Genomic DNA, 18,971 nt, shown 5'->3' on the forward strand with positions numbered 1-18,971 from the left:
TCCAAACGCTGCTCTGTGGACCCCTGCAAGGCCCACCAGCCCACCCGCCTAGAGAAACAGGCCTCCACTTGGTGTAGCCAGTGAGTGCCACTGTGTGCCCCAAGATGCCCTGGGCCCTGGGCAGCCCTGCCCCCAAGTTGACCCAAACCCAGCCCAGAAATGGGTCGTTACCCAGGCCCCTGTCTTATGTGCTCAAGAGAAGGTCAGCAGTGGCGAGAAGGGCGCCTGTGGCCTGAGCAGCCAGCTTGGAGGCAGCACCCTGGCTGGGATCTAAGAGCAGAGCAGGAGCATGTGGTGGGAAGTGGATGGGAGTAGGGACAGGGCAGGAGGTGGGCCAGCCCTAGGGCGGGTCAAAGCCTCAAGCCCTCATGATGAGGCTTCTTCAGGGGAGAAATCCTGCCCTGGGGTTGGCACTGCCACCTCCCACCTTCGCAAACTCATGGGAAGGGCCTTCCAGCCAGGCCCCAAATGCACTGAAAAGAGGATAGAGGGCTGCCAGGTTTTTCTAGAAAAAAGACAAACAGAAAAGCGTTCTCCCTGATTCCCGCCATGGTGACGCCTGGCAGCTCTGTTCCCGAGGCTGCTACATGGGGCCTTGTCCTGACCCCACAGCCTGTGCCAGCGAGAGGTGGGAGCAGCCCTCCCTGCCCAGGGAGGCCAGGGCTGGGCTGAGGAAGGGGTTAAAGCATGTTCCTGAGGCCCCGTGTGTGTGCGTATGCCGCCTCCGTGCGTGCGAATATGTATGTGCGCGTGGACGTGTGTGCATGTGTGTGGAGACGTGTCTCTCCTCGCCAGGTTCTCACCGAGAGCCGGCCTCAAGTAGGGATTCTACAAGTCCCTCTCTGATTCCTTCCTCCAAAGACAGGAGGCCTTGACCTTTCTGGCCCTGGAACCATGGCTGTGCTGCTGTCCTGGAGCTCTGAAAGCTGGGACCGTGATCTAAGGGCTAACTGTGGGACAGAACCTGTCCTCTCCCAGGCTCAGTTTGCCTCTCTGCAAACAGAATCGCCACCCCATGCAGGGTGGGAAAGGTGCCAGGGGCAAGCTTTCAGGCGCGCTCACTCTCAGGGGCGTGCCAGTGCAGGGTCAGCCCCTCCTTAAACATTCTGCACCTGGCCCTGACACCAGATCTAAAGGGTTGTGAACCTTTAAGTGAAAACACCAAGTACAGGATCTGTGAGAACCGGCAACACCCAGTCACACCCAGAGAACCCTCCGCTGCTTCTTAAAAATAACATTGACTGCGCCCGGCCTCACTGAAAAACAACACATGCTCACCTGAGACATTTCAGAAGATACAGACACGAAGACAAACAAAAAACCACCCAGCACCTCAGTAGTAGATGCAGTTATCATCAGCCCGTCCTTTTCTGCTTGTCTTGAGGGGTGCACCCTTATCTTTGGGGGCCCCAGTGTGGCACGCAGCCAACATCACCCAACACTAAGAGACAAGACGAGGGTGGGCCGGATGGGTTCCAGGAATCAGGCCCTGCCATGAGCCTGGGGACACAGAGGTGGTCCCGGCTGGGCCCCTGAGGAAAGACAGACAGGCACAGAGCAATGCCCAGGCCAGCAGCCCCAGAGGCAGAGGGGAGGGCTGGCAGGCCACAGGGTATGGACCCTGAATTCAAATACTGGGACTCAGGGTCCTGCCCCAGCCTGCCAAGGCCAGCGTCATGGGCCCGCTTGCCCCCAGGGCCTGAGTGGGTCAGTCTTCCCCACGGAGGGTTTGCTTTACCCAGGGGTCGCCCCCGAGGTCCTGAACCTCCCAGGAATTTCTCCTGATGTGGCTGCGCAGATGCAAACACTGTGTTCCTCCGGGCTCTTCCTCACACAAACCCAGGCAGGGAGTGGGCTCCGGGGGTAGCCGGCACTGCCCCTGTGGCTGGAAGCCTGGCGTCCCCAAGCTCGGGGCTAGGAAGGGGGCAGCTTGGGACGGGCCTCTGGCCACTCTAAGAAAGGTTAATCCAACGCACTGCCCGGCCAGGGTGCCCCTCCCGCCCCCCGCACGGTGACACGCCTTCAGGGCGGGCCCAGCGTCTCAGGCCTTAGGGACACAGGTCTGCCCCAGGACGGCTCTGAGGGTCCAGGCGCCTCCACCAGGGTAGGGACCCGGGACGGAGCATGACCCCACCACGGGGCGCGCGCCCGCAGGGCCCTCGATCGACTTGCCTGTGCCCGGGCCAGGGGACTGAGCTCCCCGCGCGCCCGCGCCCTCCCACGGGGCCTGGCGCTTTAAGAGACGCCCGATTTGCATGGCCCCGCCCCCCCGAGTGACCGCCGGGCTGGATATTTAAATCGTGGCCCCAGGGGCGGGGCTGGCCCCGAACGCGGTCCCGCCCGGCGCTGTCCTCCGCGGAGCTGCGGACAGAGCGCGGCCCGGCTGCACGGGCGCGGGACGCGGAGCCCCCGACGGCGCGGCCAGCGGGCGCACCAGCGCTCCCCGCACCCCGCCTGGCCCTGCCGGCCACCCCCGCGCGCAGCCTCGTCCCCCAGCGCCCGGCGCCGCCCGCGCCCCGTCCCGCCCGCACACCCCCGCGATGCCGCTCGGCGTCGCCTGGACGCTGCTGGTGGCCGCGGCCCTGGGGCTCGGGGCGCGCGGGGTGCGCGGCGCGGTGGCTCTTGCCGACTTCTACCCGTTCGGCGCCGCGCGCGGCGACGCCGTCACCCCCAAGCAGGACGACGGTGGCTCGGGGCTGCGGCCGCTCTCCGTGCCCTTTCCGTTCTTCGGCGCCGAGCACTCCGGACTCTACGTGAGTAACCCCCGGGCTCGCGGGGCGCCCGGGAGGGGAGGGCGCTGCGCCCCGGCCGCTGCCCGCCGGGCCCGGACTCCCGCCGCCGCCGCCAGCCACTTGGCACCGGGGCGGCCCGAGGTGGAATGAGGACAGCGCTTCCTCCCTCGGCGGCCAAGGCCGGACAGCGGCCCGCAGGAGAGGCGCGCGGGCGGGGCGAGGGCGGCAGCCGCCGGGCACCGAGGCGGGGGCGAGTGGAGCGCGGCGCCCCAGCCCCTGCCAGACCTGCCGAGCGCGTCTCCCCGGCGCCTGATCCCCAGGGGAGAGCAGGGGGCCCTGGTACTGCCCTGGTTTTCACACATAGCAGTGTGGCCGTGGGCACGGGCTTCCCGGGCCTCAGTTTCCCAAGTGGGGCTCCTGGCCTGCGAAGGTTGCAGCCCCTCCTTGGGCCATTTCAGCCCCGCCCCCCGTGGACGCCAGTGCGGTCCAGGGCCAGGAGACTGGACCCCTTGCTCAGGCACGTAGGGCAGGGCTTGCTTCTCCACAGACCCTCCTAAGCGGGCTAGGAACAGACTTGCCCCCTCTCTCCCCTCCTCTCCGCAGTCTGGGGTCTGGCCGCTCAGGCTCAGACCCTCCAAACAGGACTCCCAGTGGGACTCCTGAGGCCAGGGACTCATGACAGCAGGCTCAGCTCAGCTGAAGGAACAGGCCCAGTGCCAGTTCTGTTTCCATGGCTCCCAGAGTGTGACCCTAGGCCAAGCCCTTATGGCCGCCCAGGGAATGAAATGCACCTGGTAACCTAATGGAGCACTTGCCCTGAGTAGGCCACCGTGCACTGGAACTTGGTGGTTTCCTGAAACACCCCAGATCATATCTAGAAAACTGCTGGGCCAGCCTCTAGTAGAGTCCCCTCCGGCTCCATCACCACTGCCACCTCCACCATCAGCCCTCCCACACCCTCGCCCACCTCCAGTCTCTACCCACTGCCAGCCACATCGCCTCTGCCATCTGTGGTGCCCGGAGTAACACCACCTGTACTGCCAACTCCACCATCAGCACCACCTCCTTCAGCCCCACCAGCAGCAGCACTCCCTCCACCACCATCCCCATGGTCCCCAGCTTCCCGTCGTCACCATCCACATCCTCTGCATGGCTAACATCATCCGTCGCAGCCTCCATCCACAGGGCCTCCTCCGCCACATGCCCTCCAGGGCACCTCCCACCCCACAACTCCCAACACCATCCACAGTGCCCACTGTGTTTCCCCCACCTGCTCAGGAAGGCCTCCCCACCTCAGTGGCAGCACTGGGTGACCTGACCGTGGTGGGAGGAGCAGCCATGCTGTCGATGCTACCCCCTGAAAGTCCCTCTGGACCAGGATTTGGACAGAGGAGCGGGACTGACTGCTGGAAGTACGAAGTGGGTAGGGCAGAACGGCGCTCAGGGTTGGCCCGGGCTGGAGGAGGCCTGTCCACTTTAGGTATGGGACACTCACATTGGCACCATCCGAACAGAACTCAAAAGGCTCCTTAAGCATTTGGGCCAAGCTCAGCGTTCCCGCCCAAAGTCACAGGTGAAAAATATTATTAAAATGGTTAACCCACTTAACAGCCTCACCGAAAACATCTACCCTTGCCAGAACAACTAGAGGAAACAGCTCTAACGTGGGAAGATCTGCTAGGAAAACAAGGGTTTCGTCAGAAATGAACCTTCTGGCTGCTAACAAAACATTTATCTCCATCAGAGCTTTTTCCTGAAACAAAGATATTATTTGAAAAACATTTGCTGATGTGGACGCAGTGCCTGCAGTGCACTTCACCTTTCTGTTTGCTTAGCAGGAAGGAAAATGGGATTCTTGAGGGTGCGTTGCCCAGGACACCTTGCCTGAAGTAACTGTGAGGGCTCTGTGGTCAAGGAGGGAGAGAGGAAGGGGTGCTTGGCAGCAGGTTAGGGCTGAAGCCAGGTGGAAAGAAGGGAGGCATTTGTTCTGAAGGAAGTGGACCTGATTGGGGCCTCCCACGCCCACCCAGGCTGAGCAGACCCTCTTCGGAGGCCCCTGGCTCTGGCCCTTGTCCAGCTCCAGTCAGTAGGGGCATGGTGTCTGCTGGCCCTGGACTCAGACTCCCATGTCAGGCCCAGCCAGGACCTTCCAGCCCCCATCCCACTGCAGTGACCTCTGTGCTCCTCCACCCCCAGCCTGTGGCTTGACCTAGAGTAGGCTTGTTGTCTGAATGAATGAACGTGCCTCCCTCTGACACTGCCCGCACGTCACAGGTAGAAATTAGAAGTGCTCTTGCATGAGATGGGTGCTTCTTCAGTCTTCAGCAGAAATAGCACATGGATTATGGCCCTAGCAAGACAGCTCTGCCACACATGGAGTGGCCCCCTTTCCAGAAGGGACCCATCGTTTTGCTTCTTTCTCATGTCATAGTGGCTGTATGTGTGTGGTAAGTCGTAAGGCTCTGAAAAGTGTTGAAAGTGCATTTTATTGCTGAGGTTCTACACACAAAGATAATGCAGCCAAGGAGTGTGGCACGTTGAGGAGTGTGGTGCGCCAAGGAGTGTGGTATGCCAAGGACTGTGGTATGCCGAGGAGTGTGGTGTGCTGCTGCTACCCTGCCATGCAGGAACTGCCAGTGTCTGCATTAAGACGGAGCTTGCCGTGGTCCGTGGGGCCTGTGTAGGTGGAGTGGTTTCCTAGGGGCAGGTGCAGGTAATGAGAGAGGAAATCTTCCTGGTGCCCCCTACACTGAAGCCCCTGGCTCCAAGCACTGCCCCCACCCACGGCATGGTCTTTAGGCCATGGGAAGATCTCGATTTCCTTGGTATCAGGACCCCCGACAGAGCCCTGAGCAGAGGCAGGGAGGATTTGAGGGTTGAGAGTAGGTGGTGCCCTGCAGAGCCCGCAGGCAAGAAGGAGGAATGCAGACAGTCAGCCTGACCCTGGCTGGTGCTGGCCAAACCCCTACTCTGCGTCCTGAGGCTTGGTGCCATACCCCAAGTCTGCTCGCTCTGGCTCTGCATGACATTCCCATCCGGGCACAATCCCGTCCCTACTCCTCCCAGAACACAGAGCCCAGGGCAGCTGCTCTGGTGTGGGAGCTCACCTGCAGCCTGTGACCTTTGCCTGGTCATTTCCTCTCTGAGCCTCTGTCTCCCCATCTGTGTGGTGAAGCTCCCCCATCAGATCATACCTGTGACACACCCCATCACTGTCACGGTTGTGTGGTCACCAGCTCCAAGGCATCAGGAAAATCCACCCTGACCCACAGGGACTGTCTCAGCGGGACCGAGGCCTGCGCATGAGCGGATCTGGGAGAAGACGTGGGGAGAAATCACTGCCCTCTCTGCTCTTTCCTGAGCTCATGAAACACCCCCAGCAAATGCAGGAGCCCCTTGGCTGGGAGAAGGGTCCTGGGCTGCCCCTTGGCCACCCTATTCACTGAGGTTCCAGGGCTGGCCCACCCCCTGCTGTGGGCTTGGCCAAGGTGGTCCTGCCCCTCATCAGCACCTGCTTCTTGCTGATGCCTGGATATGGCGGAAGCAGATGGAAGGGGATCCTGGGGAAGAGGAATGGGGCTGGAGTCAAGGAGGATGCTGGAGTGAGAGAGCCTGATGACTCCAGGTCAAGGCCATGAGCCCAGGACAGCTGTGATCTGCCTGGACCTCACAGGCAGCCCCTGAGAGGATGGAGCAGGACAGTCATGCCCAGTGCAGATGAGGAAACTGAGGCTCAGAATGCAGATTCAGGGGTCTTCAGTCTGCTAGTTCCAGCTGCCTCCTCACTGTGCCACCCAAACTCAGTGGGACCAAAACGGAAATCCTGATTCCTCCCTGGCCCCCACCCATCTCCGTGAATGAACCCCTGAGAGGCTCCCCGATGCCTCCTTCCTCTCCCTCACCCTCCACGTCAGCAGCAGCTCCGCCTACATCTCTATTTGGACCACTTCCTAGCTGTCCCCTTCCCGATGCAAGCTCCGTCCCCACTTGCCGGGACACCTGCAGCACCCCCTTGCTGACCTCCAGCTCCTGGCCTTTCCCTCCTCTGTGCAGAGTGGGCAAGGGAGCCGTACAAAACACCGGTGGGATCCGGTCTCTCCTCGCCAGAATCCCCGCTACACTTCCCTGCCCCCGCCCCCTGCCCCGCTCAGACACTCCCCCAGCCCCACCCTCTGTGCTCACTGCAGCTCGTTGGTTCTGACCTCACCTGGGGTGCTCCTTAGTTTTCTTGTTTGGGATATGCACCCCATGAAGGCAGGGACCACATTCATCCTCATGCCACCATTCTGGTGGTGGGCTCAGAATAGGCCTCAGACCACAGCCTGGGGCTGTAGTGGTGGTTGTGCCCCTGTGAAGGACTCTCTCTTCCACCCCTGCTGAGGCCAGAGGATACATGCAGCAAAATGCCTGCACCCTGAGCAGTGAGTCCTCCTGTGCCACATCCACATTGTGGGCTCATGGTGGTGGCCACCAGCAAATTTCTGCACCCTGTGTTCCCCAAAGCAGAAGCAGTCCCACCGTCCCTGACAGGGTGAGTCTTAGCCTGGGGGTCAGCTTTTCCACACAGAGATGCAGGACCTGCACACTTCAGCCTCAGCCCACGGCTGGCTCCCTCCCAGGACTGGCCTGACCCATGGCCCAGGCACAGCTGTTGGAACACGGTAGTGTGGTAGGGGGTCCTGGCTGCATGCTGGGCCCCATAAGGAAAGTCTCTGTCTGCACTGCCCCACCTCTGCAGGTGACCTGCTTAGAGAAGAGGCTCACAGGGAAGACAGGTCAGTTTGTGTGATACTGACATGAAGTGTTGTCTGTGACATTTCTGTGTGTGATGGGCCTTGAGAAGCCGTAAGGCTGCACACAGGAACAGCAATTTATAAAGGTGATCAAAACAACATTGGTTATCATTTTTACTGCTCTCTGCCTTCTAATATCTCTAGTTTCTGATGAGCCCTTTCTTGGCTGAGTGAGCTGGAGTAGGGCTGGAAGCCCCAGGGCTGGATAGGGCCAGGCTGTCCTATGCGAGGAAGGAGAGAGGCTGATGCACGCATGGAGGGGAAGATCCTGGAGTGGAGATGAGCCTGGGGGTGAGACTGACCTCTGCCTGTGGCGCAAAATGGTCCCCACATCCACTAGGGGAGCCATGAAGAAAGGAGATGTGTGTAGGCAGTGAGCACAATGCTGATAAAATGGCAGTCTGACCATTTGTTGTGGCTTCTTGTTCTGGCTTCCTGTGAAATCTTCAGCAAAACCCTTACCACACCTTAATGACTGTGGCCTTGATTCTCTTTCTTGTAAATGCTAAAAAAAAAAAAAAGAAGTGTAGTATTTATTTTTTTAAATCCAGACTGACAAATCTCTTCCTTTTAATTAGAGTGTTTTAGACCATTTACATTTAATGTAATTATCCATATGGTTGAATTTTAACGTATCACCTTCCTATTTGTTACATCTGTTCTCTATAGTTTCTTCTTTTGGATTTTTAAAAATGATTTCGTATTATCTCTACTACTGGCTTATTAGCTACACCTCTGATTTATTTTTTCGTGATTATTCTAGATGTAAAACACGTTTTTAACTAAATATAGTTTACCTTCAAATAATATTATATACTTTCAAGTATGATATAATAACCTTATGACAGCATACATCCATTTCCCTTCTGGCCCTCGTGCTGTTGTTGTCATATGTATTACTTTACACATGTTATAAACCCAATAATGCACTGTTAACTTTTTGTTTGTTTGTTTATTTGAGATGGTGTCTCACTCTGTCACCAGGTTGGAGTGCAGTGGCGTGATCTCGGCTCACTGCAACCTCCACCTCCAAGGTTCAAGCAATTCTCTGCCTCAGCCCCCTGAATAGCTGGGATTACAGGCACCCACCACCACACCCAGCTAGTTTTTTTTTTTTTTTTCTTAGTAGAGTTGGGGTTTCACCATCATGGCCAGGCTGGTCTTGAACTCCTGACCTCATGATCCACCAACCTCAGCCTCCCAAAGTGCTGGGATTACAGACGTAGGCCACCATGCCTGGCCAATGGTTTTTTTTCTTTAAACAGTTAATTATCTTTTAAAGAGATTAAAAATTGGAAAGTCTTTTACATTTAACCATATATTTACTATGAAAGTCTTCATTTCTTTGTGTAGGTCCATATATCTTTTCTTAAAAAAAAAACATTTTATTTTTTAAATTTTAGTTTAGTTTTGTTTTTGTTTTTGTTTTGAGATGGAGTCTCACTTACTCTGTCATCCAGGCTAGAGTGCAGTGGCATGATCTCGGCTCACTGCAACCTCTGCCTCCCGGGTTCAAATAATTCTCCTGCCTCAGCCTCCTGAGTACCTGGGACTACAGGCGCCCACCACCACGCCCAGCTACTTTTTGTATTTTTAGTAGAGATGAGGTTTCACCATGTTGGTTAGGCTGATCTGGAATTCCTGGCCTCAAGTGACCTGCCCACCTCAGCCTCCCAAAGTGCTAGGATTACAGACCCTACCCACCGTGCTTGGCACAGATTTCCATTTTTATATCATTTTCCTTCTGCTTGAAGGACTTCCTCTAATGTTTCTTATAGTGTAGACCTGCTGGCATAAATTATCTCTGGTTTTTTAAAATCTGAAAATCTCTTTATCTTCATTTTTTGAAAGATATCTCTGCTGGGTGGGTATAGAATTCCAGATTGACTTTGGATTTTGTTTGTGTTTTTGTTTTTTTTGTTTTTTTTTTTGTTTTTTTTGAGACGGAGTCTCGCTCTGTCGCCCAGGCTGGAGTGCAGTGGCGCGATCTCGGCTCACTGCAAGCTCCGCCTCCCGGGTTCACGCCATTCTCCTGCCTCAGCCTCCCGAGTAGCTGGGACTACAGGCGCCCACAACCGCGCCCAGCTAATTTTTTGTATTTTTAGTAGAGACGGGGTTTCACCGTGGTCTCGATCTCCTGACCTTGTGATCCGCCCGCCTCGGCCTCCCAAAGTGCTGGGATTACAGGCGTGAGCCACCGCGCCCGGCCTTGTTTGTGTTTTAAATCTTTTGAAGATGGTGCTCTGTTGTCTTCTGATTGGCATAGTTTCTAATGAGAAGTATGCTGTCATTCCCATCTTTGTTCCTCTGTATATGCATCTTTTTTCTCTGATTGCTTTTAAGATTTTCTTTTTATCACTGCTTTTCAGCAATTTGGTTATTACCTGTATTGTTGTAGGGCTTTAAAAATATTTCTTCTGCTTGGTTTCATTAAGACTCATGATTTGTGAGTGTATAGTTTCCAAGAAATTTGAAAAAAATCTCAGCCATCTTTGAATATTTTTTCTGTCCTTTCTCTCCTCCCTTTTGAAGACTCAAATTGTATGTACATTTAACTTCTTACTATTGTCTCAGAGCTCATTGAGAATGAGAATGAGGCTGTGTTATTTTTAAGTCTTTTTTCTCTGTCCTTCATTTTGGATATTTCTACTGTTACGTTTTCAAATTCACTGATTTTTTTTTCTACACAGTCTAACCTATTCATCCCATTCAGAGTATGTTTGTTTCATCTATTTCACTTTTTACTCATATAAGTTCTATTTGGATCTTTTCTGCATTTTTCATTTCTCTCCTCATTATGTTGACATTTCCTTTTCTATCCTGGGCATATTTTTCATGTTTGTAATAATTGCTTTAAAATTACTGTCTACTAATTTCAGCATGTACTTTTTAATACAATACTTTGACTATCTGTGAACAAAAGTGAAAAGAATGGTGAACAATTATTAAACTCCACGTGTAGAATTGTTTTGCACAGTGGTATGGGTTGGAAATGTTGAGGCTTTTGAGCAAATAGATTGAGAATGATGTGAGCTTCTCTTGAAGATAGGAGTTGCAGATATGGAAAGGAGGAAACATCAAATGAAACCTGTGGCTTTGTGTTAGATTTGACTTGAACATATCAGTATAACCTCATAGCATATATTTCCGTATATGTATTATGACAGGTGGGTGTGGACATAGGTATATACACCTGTGTGTCTACCTACATCCACAGTTCCTAGCTGTGTCCACTGAGATAAATGGAAGCAATAATACCTCAATAGCAAAGGGCACTTGCATGCTCAGATCTTGGCTGCTAAACACCAGTCTCCACTAAAAAGAACCAGGGTGCCTTGGAGATCCTAGGGTCATGGCAAGAGAAGTATAAGATGAACCTGGAATATCTTGTTGTGCCATAAAGTAAGGAAGCACTAGAAGAAGGATGAAGATGGGTCAAAAGGACACAGAGGCCCTCCAGAAGGGGCTCCCACTGGCAGTGTTTGGGACAATTGGAGCATTAAAACAAAGAATGATAGTAACAGATTCTAATCTATTAAATAAAGGAGAAATCCATGGCTTCACACTGATATAAGTAAATAAATGACGAAACGTATAAATGAGGGGAACACAGTATTGATAGCTTTGCATCAATGTTAAATTTCCTGCTGTGGGTGACTGTATATGCTTACATGAGAGAATATCCTTGTTGATGGGAAATACTGAAATGTTACGGGGGCAAGGGGTCATGAGGTCTACAACTTGTTCTCGTATCCTCCTGAGTTTTCGTTGATAAGGTGAAGCTAGAGCTTCTTGGCAGAGAAGTGGCCAGGTGGCCAAACCTCATTCTCCCAGGCAACCCCCACAGAAACTTGGTGCATTCATTCACTGCTGACTTACTCAGTACTTCGTTTGTTCGTTCCTTCAGTCCAAAACCTTGATTACACCCTTGCTCTGATTTAAGGAGACAGGAGAGCAGCAATGCGTCTTTGTTTAGTATTAAGTTTAGTTACTTTTGTCTGTTTTGTTGGCCGTGCTGTCAAGCTTCCAGAACAGTGCTAGCTCCTAGAAGCTGCTCCGTAAATAATTATCGTTCATCTTCTTATCATTGGGATGATACATCCGTAATTCCATCATCCAAAAATGAGTGCTGTTAACATTTTGGTGAAGTTCTTCCTTTTCTGTTTTCAAGGATAGGGTTTTACAAAACAAACTTCGGGTTACCATCTCATATGGGTCTCTATTTTGCATATTTCAATGTTACACCACGAGCATTTACCCATGCCCTAACTTTTCTGTGAAACCATGCTTTTTCATGACAATGCAGGATTCCATTCTATGGCTGCACTGTGATTGGTTTAACCAGTCGCTAGTTATTGGCGCTGTGGTGTTTCAGAGTCTCCTGAATCAATGTGCGTCTGTCCTACATGGGCCTTCGTGCAGGCCTCCCTCTCTTTCCCTCCCTTGCAATAGACTGTCCCATGTGGGCTCACTGGATCCAAGGCAGGGAGCTTTTCGGGGCACTTCCCTGCTGTCCGCTGCTGCCCAGAAGGGCATTCGCAGTTACACCCTGCCGTGGGTGAAGGCGGCTGTACCACTTGACTCACTGAGCGCAGCCTGGAGGTGGTCCCTCCCCAGCTTTGACAGGTCTGGACTCTGTATGTCTCCAAAGCAGGCTTCCGTGCTGCTCCAGGGCCGCCTGGGGGCGTGGCAGGGATGCAGACCACCCAGGGCAGATCCCAAGTGGGGGAACACAGTCAGTGCTGTGACCAGGGGCTCCTGGAGCTGGCTCAGAGCCCCACTTGGGAAGCATGGCCCCTCCCTCCGAGGGCTGCTCATGGTGACCCAGGGCACTCCTAACCTAACCTACTCTGCAGGCTCTAGTCTCCTTCTGCCTCCTATTTACTGCGAAGGGGTGGCCGGGACAAGCCGTCCCCACGGGGTACCAGCCAATAGTACTCCTTGCACTCCTTCTGCCCGTGAGCTTCTAGGCCAGACAGGGTGTCCTGGTGTTCTAATTGGTGGTGGGGGTGGGGGCTCTGGGCAGATCCAAGGGCAGGACAGGCTGGAATGGTCTGGGCCTGGTCACACTGCTGCATGTCTGCAACCAGGCAGGTGGGAGCCCCACCCTGACTTCACCCCATTCATCCTTTACAGGGACCAGCCTCAATACCCAAGTGCCTCGGCATCCATTCCCTGGTTCTTTGCAAAGCAGGGCAGGTCATTCATTCAGCCAGCAGGTGTCAGTTATTAGACACCGCTGTGTGCAGCCCCTGCCCTGCTCCCGTGCTGCCTGGGACTCAGCACATGCTGAAGTCGCCTCTGGGCTCTACGGGCTGGTCAGGGAGCACCAAGTGGGAGCAGGACTGTGGCCAGCCCAGGCCCCTGACCCCAAAGCCTCCACACAGGAGGGCAGCCCAGGATCACACTGTCCTCTGAGCTTGTCCAGGAGCTTGTCAAGGGTCAGGCACAGCCTCTTGGGCTCTTGAACCCACCTTTCAGCAAACATTTCCTGCCATCAGCTCTGGAGTGTGTTGGAGGCGGCAGAGTGGAGCAGGCAAGGCAGCCTTGGAGGCTCACTGGGGGCAGGACGTGGGGATGGGGCTGGGGTCCCGGAGGAGTGACGGGGGTCCCCATGAGTAAGACTCTCAGGTAAGTGGGAAGTGGGGGACAGACCAGGCTTGCATCTTGAGATTGCATCTCTGACAGTGGTGGCTGCAGGGGACAGTGGCCCAGTGGCCACTGCAGAGATGCAGGGTGACTGCAAGGAGGCCCCTCCCTCTGAGGTGTGGACAGGTTGAAGGCAGCAAGATCTCAAGAGGCCAGGAGGCAGTGGCCCAGGCTGGCGATGGATGGAAAGGGTGGGTATAGACACCCAGAGAGTGTGAGGCCACCGCCCCCAGGCCAGGCACACCCTGGGGCCTCTGGGGGATTGGGCCGTGGCCTTGCTGACCGTAGGGACTGGTGGAGCACCTGGCCAAGGTGGGAAGCAAGTGAGGCAAGGAGCGGGAGGCAGGAGCTACTGTCAACACATGGAAGCAGAGGGGCTGGTGGAGAGGGAGAGTCTGTGAGGACAGCAAGAGAGACAGGGCATGAGAAGGGGCATGGGGGCTAGGGGCATGGCCCCATGGAGACAGGGAAGCCAAAAGACCCAGGACCTCAGCTGCAGGAGAGAGAGGACAGGGCATCAACACTCTCCTGGGAACCCCTCCCTTACTCCTTCCCTGTCTGGGCGCTGAATGCAGCTCAGATGTCCCCTCCTCCAGGAAGTCACCCTGGGTGTCCCTGGTGGTAGCTCTCTTCCCTCCCACTGGAACACCCCCTTGGGTGACTGCTTCTGTCCCATGTGTTTCCCTGGAGGCCCAGCCCAGTATTGCCCTCAGTGGCTGGGCCAGGGGCCAGCCTCCTTCCCTTCAGGGCTGGCGTGAGGCCGCTCAGCGGGAGACCATCCCCTTCAGCTCCAGAGGCCCTGCCCATCCCCCCCGCCCCCTGCCGCCCCAGGACGCCAGCCCCCGCTGCACTGTGCTTGTGGGAGGAATCCTAATTGCCTAGAAAGCTGCCAGGAAATAAAAGACATGCCTACATTTTTCAAAACAAGCTTCTAAAACACCTCGGGGCTGTGCTGTTTCACTCTTGGCAGAGGAGTCAAAGCCGGGAACCGCAGCACCGCCTTTGTGATCTAAAGTTTGCAGAGCCAGGGTGCTGCTTCCTGGCTCCTGGGGCCCTCGGAAGTCTCTTGGGTCCCTGGCTCCCCTCCAAGCCCACCCTGCCCTGCTCAGAGCAGCCCCTCGGCTCAGGTCGGGGGAGCAGGCTGTTGCATATTGGCATTTTCAGCCCGAGGTCACCTCCCCAGCCGAGACTCCCCAGAAGCTTCAGCTCTTTCCTGCTTTCATCCAAGTCGGAAATGCCACTGGAGCGCGTCTCTGTGCTTCCTCCTGAGCCAGCAGAGGGTCAGCCCCGTCCTGCAGGAAAGGCATGGGTGCCCGAGGGCAGGAGAGCCCTGAGTGCCAGTGGCCAGCCCCACCTCCCATGGAGGAGGGCGTGGAGCCTCCTCCAAGTCCCCAGGTCACTGCAGCTGCAGGTTCCATGTGGCCTGGGGCCTCCCCAGGGTAGCAGCTGACCAGCAGCCCAAGAATCTCAGCCTGCTCAGAGGGGTCAGAGCAGCCCCTTCATGGCAAGGCCACTGTGAGGCTGGCTGGCCTTGACCGCAGCCTGAGAGAGGAGGGTGAGGACGGGGCATGGGGCACTCACCGGGGTGCCCGCCATGCTCAGCTGTGTCCAACGCAGAGCTTTTTCCAGGCAGCCTGTGTGTGAGCCCCTCCCGGGACCTTTGTCACCCACCTGGGACTGTGACATCCAGATGGCAGTCTTGTTTTTCTCAGTAGCCGGTGCTTGACTGGGAGGAGAGCGATGCCAGCACTGATCCAGGGCCTGAGCTCCAGGCTGCAGGCAGAGCCATGACCCCAAAGGAGACCAGAGGGTGGCCACGGGGAGGCCCTGGACGACGGGATCCGCAGGCAGGGGCTGGGGTGCTGGAGGATACAGCCAGGGCCTGCTGCAGCGTCTCTACCCTGCAGACCCAGAACAAGCACACTGCCCTCCCTGCCTGGGGGTGGCAGGTCTCCTGGGTCTCCTTGCACATGGAGTGGTTACATTTCTGCAAGTGTCCCAGTGGCGCTGGGCAGGCCTGCCAGGCTGGCTTCAGGCCCCAGACCCCAGCAGACGAACACTGACCCTCAGCAGGTGTCTGAGATGCCAGCGCTGGGCAGCCTGCTGGCATTCCCGCCCCTGAAGTCAGGACGAGGGACTAAACCCGCACTGTTCCTGTATGAGTGCTCAGGTCCACACCTAGCCATGAACGAGGGCATCGGCTGGGAGACGGGCTAATCCTTTCTCCTTGTTTTCCACGTCTGTATGGCATGTTTTACAAGGCGCTATTGCAAGTAGGCAAAAAACAATAATAAAATGGTCACTTTTTGGGAAGTAGCGTTTTCCCAGCCCTGAAGAAGGAGAGGGACCCCAGTGCTGGGGAGAGCGGAGTTGCCGCCTGGCTCCCTGCCCTGCTTCTAGCTCCTGGGCCCTCTGGCCTGGGCCTTGCCTGCTACCCGCCCTCCACCGGACATTGGGACGTCCACATCTGGAGAAAGGAAGTCCCGCGGGCCCCTGCCCTGCACTGCGGTGCTGGCGCTGCCCTGTCCTGGCTGCCCTGTCCTGGCAAGGGACAGGGCCAGCTTGTTCTGCCTCCTCCCTGGCTCAGCCCCCAGCGGGGAGGGCAGCAGCTGTCTGGGGTGGGGAGAGAGGAAAGCCGGAGCAGGGCTGCGGTGGGTGAGCCCGGGCCTCTGCACACCACACACCTGCAGGCTGGGCTCCCGCTTCAAAGGCCGACGGAAAACTCAGGGCAGCAGCTCAGAAGCCAAGCAGGGAGTGGGGCCAGCTGAGGGAGAGTGTGCGGGGTGCAGTGAGGGGCAGAGCAGGGAGGTCCCCCGCACCAGGCAGGTGGCCCAGCCCCAGGGACCTCGGCCACAGCGGCCTCCTGCCCCCAGATGCTTCTCCCCCAACCCAGAGGTACCACTTGTCACTTCTAACCCTTAGCTCTTTTTTCAAAACACGTGCCTAAAAGGGTACAAAACAAACGTGCAAAAAAAGAGCAAATGTAACGCAAACCCTGGTGGGCCCACCGCCAGGCCAAGAGCAGACGCTGCCACCGCCCCACCCTGCGCCGCCTCCCCGAGGCAGCCCCTCCAGCCTGTGAAAGCGCCTTCTCACACCTGCTTTTTCCCTCCCTGGTGTTTTTAGGGTGGCTGATCCGCATCTCTGGTGGTGGTGGTACTTCATTATCCCCTCTGTGTCATTGTATGAGAAGGTCACAGGTTCTTTGTTTACAGTGGTACACATTTGGGGCTGCTATTGTTGTTTTAATTGAATTTTTCCAGCCTTATTGAGACCAAATTGACAGACAAAATAGTGTGATTTAATATACCTACACATTGTGAAATGACGATCACAATCCCATGAATCTACACATCCATCAGCACAGTTACCATTTGTGTGTGTGCATGTGTGTGATGAGAACACTTAAGATTACTCTCTTAGCAAATTCCAAGTAAACGAGGCAGTACTGTTAACCACAGTCGCCATGCGTTACATGGAGACCCCAGAACTTACTCATCCTGTCTGACTGAAGGTTTGCACCCTCCAATCAACATTTCCCCATTTCCCACCCCAGCCCCTGGCAACCGTCCTTCTACTCTCTGATTTTATGGACTCAACTTAATTTTAATTTTATTTATTTTATTTTAGAGACAGGGTCTCACTCTGTCACCAGGCTGGAGTGTGGTGTCCTGAGCCTAGCTCATTGTAACCTCGGACTCATGGGCTCCAGTGATCCTCCCACTTCAGCCACACCCCACTCCGCCCGCCACCCCCCTGCCCCTAGTAGCTGGAATTATAGGCATGCACCACCACCCCCAGCTATCTTTTTATTTTATTTTTCTTTTTTTGTAGAGACAGGGTCTTGCTGTGTTGTCCAGGCTGGTCTTGAACTCCTGGCCTTGAGAGATCCTCCTGCCTCAGCCTCCCAAAGTGCTGGAGGTTACAGGCGTGAGCCACCACACCTGGCTGAGTTCAGCTATTTTAGATTCCACATATCAGTGTCTTTCTGTGCGTGGTTTATTTCACTGAGCATAATGTCCTTCAGTTTCATCCAAGTTGTTGCAAATGGCAGGATCCCTCTAGTCATGGCTGAGTAACATTCCGCTATGTGTACATATGTCTGTATATATACACCACGTTTTGTTTATCCATATTCATCCATCAGCAGACACTTAGGCAGAGTCTATATCTTGCTTTTGGGAGTGCAGCTATTCTGTGAGATACTGATTTCATTTCATTGGGTATATACTCAGAAGTGGGATTGCTAGGCCTGATGTTTGTTCTATTTTTAATTTTTTAGGTGGGGCTGTTCCTAGCTTTAGACTACTCTTTTTTCTTTTTTCTTTTTTTTTTTTTGAGATGGAGTCTCACTTTCTTGTCCAGGCTGGAGTGCAGTGATGCAATCTCAGCTCACTGCAGCCTCCGCCTCCCAGGTTCAAGCGATTCTTGTGCCTCAGCCTCCCAAGTAGCTAGGATTACAGGCACGTACCACCATGCCCGGCTAATTTTTGTATTTTTAGGGGAGACGGGGTTTCACCATGTTGGCCAGGCTGGTCTCAAACTCCTGGCCTCAGGTGATCCACCTGCCTCAGCCTCCCAAAGGTGTGAGCCACCATGCCAGGCCTAGACTACTCTTAACAATGCTGTTTGTGAAAACTCTTGAAGGCACGTCCTGGTGCACATAAGTCCACGTTTGTGTCAAGTCCACACCCAGGAGTGGGATTTCTGAGCCGTGGGATGTGTGTGTGTGGATGTTCCCTGGCGCCACATCCCGGCCAACGCTTCTGCAAATGAAGCAGCTATATGGTGGGGGTCACCGTGGTCTCCTTTTCTTTTCTGTGAATGAGGCTGAGCCAGTCTCCTATGTTCACTTGCCATTGGATTTCATCTTTTGTGGAGTGACTGTTGAAGTGTTTTCCCTCTTTTCTATGGAGTTTTATTCTTTCTCACCAATTTCCGGGGGTTCTTGGTAAAAACACCAGGTCATAAGTGTTGCAAATATCTTTTCTCATTCTGCACTTGTTTCATCCTCTTGAATGGCGTCCTTGGGTGGATAGAAGGTGTTAATTTTACTGTAGTAAATTCTCCATAGTGCTTTCCAACAGTCTTGTAGCTGTTTCATTTTGTCCTTCCCGCTCAGGTCTCTAATACACCTGGAGGTGATCTTCTTGTGTGGCCCGAGGTAGAGTCATGCAGATTCCTTTTTGGAGGAAAGGAAAGCAGAGCCAGCACCCTTGTTGAGAAGCCACCTCTCCACATCCCCCCAGCGCCATTTTGGCTGTTCCTGGGCTCTCCCTCCTGCTTCTGTGTCCCTGAGCCAGGAGCGTTGGGCTACTGTGGCCTGATGGGAAAGGCTGGCATCTCCTAGAACAAGCCCTTCCACCTTGCTTTTCACGAGACAGTCTTGGTTACTTTGGACTTTGCATTTTCACGTAAAATGTAGAATTGGCTTATCAAGTTACACACACACATACACCTGTTGCGGTATTTATTGGGATTGCATCGACTGTACAGATTAATGTGAGGAAAACTAATACCTTTACCATATTGAGTTGTGCAATCTGGGAACCTGGCACATTTCTGTATTTACTTAGGTTGACTTTAACATTTTCAGTAAGGTTTCAGAGTTGAGTGCAGAGAAGTCTTGCCCATCTTTTGTTAGATTTACTCCTGGGTACTTGATTTTTTTCACACTATCATAAATAGTGTCTTTTCTTTAATCTCATTTTCTGGTTATTGCTGGCACATAGAACTACAATTGATTTTTTACATTTTCTAACTTTATATCCAACTTCCTGACAAAAATCCCTTACGA

General features: G+C 54.5%; 1 protein-coding gene across 19 annotated transcripts in view; it reads left to right on the forward strand.

Annotated features, from left to right (window-relative positions):
* Window positions 1-2,320: 2,320 nt before the first annotated feature.
* The window catches only part of SNED1 (sushi, nidogen and EGF like domains 1), a 92,131-nt gene continuing 75,480 nt past the window's right edge, over window positions 2,321-18,971 (forward strand). For all 19 annotated transcript variants that reach the window (XR_012421676.1, XR_012421674.1, XR_010580191.2 and 16 more), the window contains exon 1: window positions 2,321-2,753. Coding sequence is in view for 4 of the 19 variants with exons in the window: in XM_005574857.4 (XP_005574914.3) it covers window positions 2,541-2,753 (213 nt within the window). In the remaining 15 variants the exon portion in view is untranslated. The remainder of the gene's footprint in view (window positions 2,754-18,971) is intronic.

Source organism: Macaca fascicularis, chromosome 12 (genome assembly GCF_037993035.2).
Source record: "Macaca fascicularis isolate 582-1 chromosome 12, T2T-MFA8v1.1".
Classification (NCBI taxonomy): Eukaryota; Metazoa; Chordata; class Mammalia; order Primates; family Cercopithecidae; genus Macaca; species Macaca fascicularis.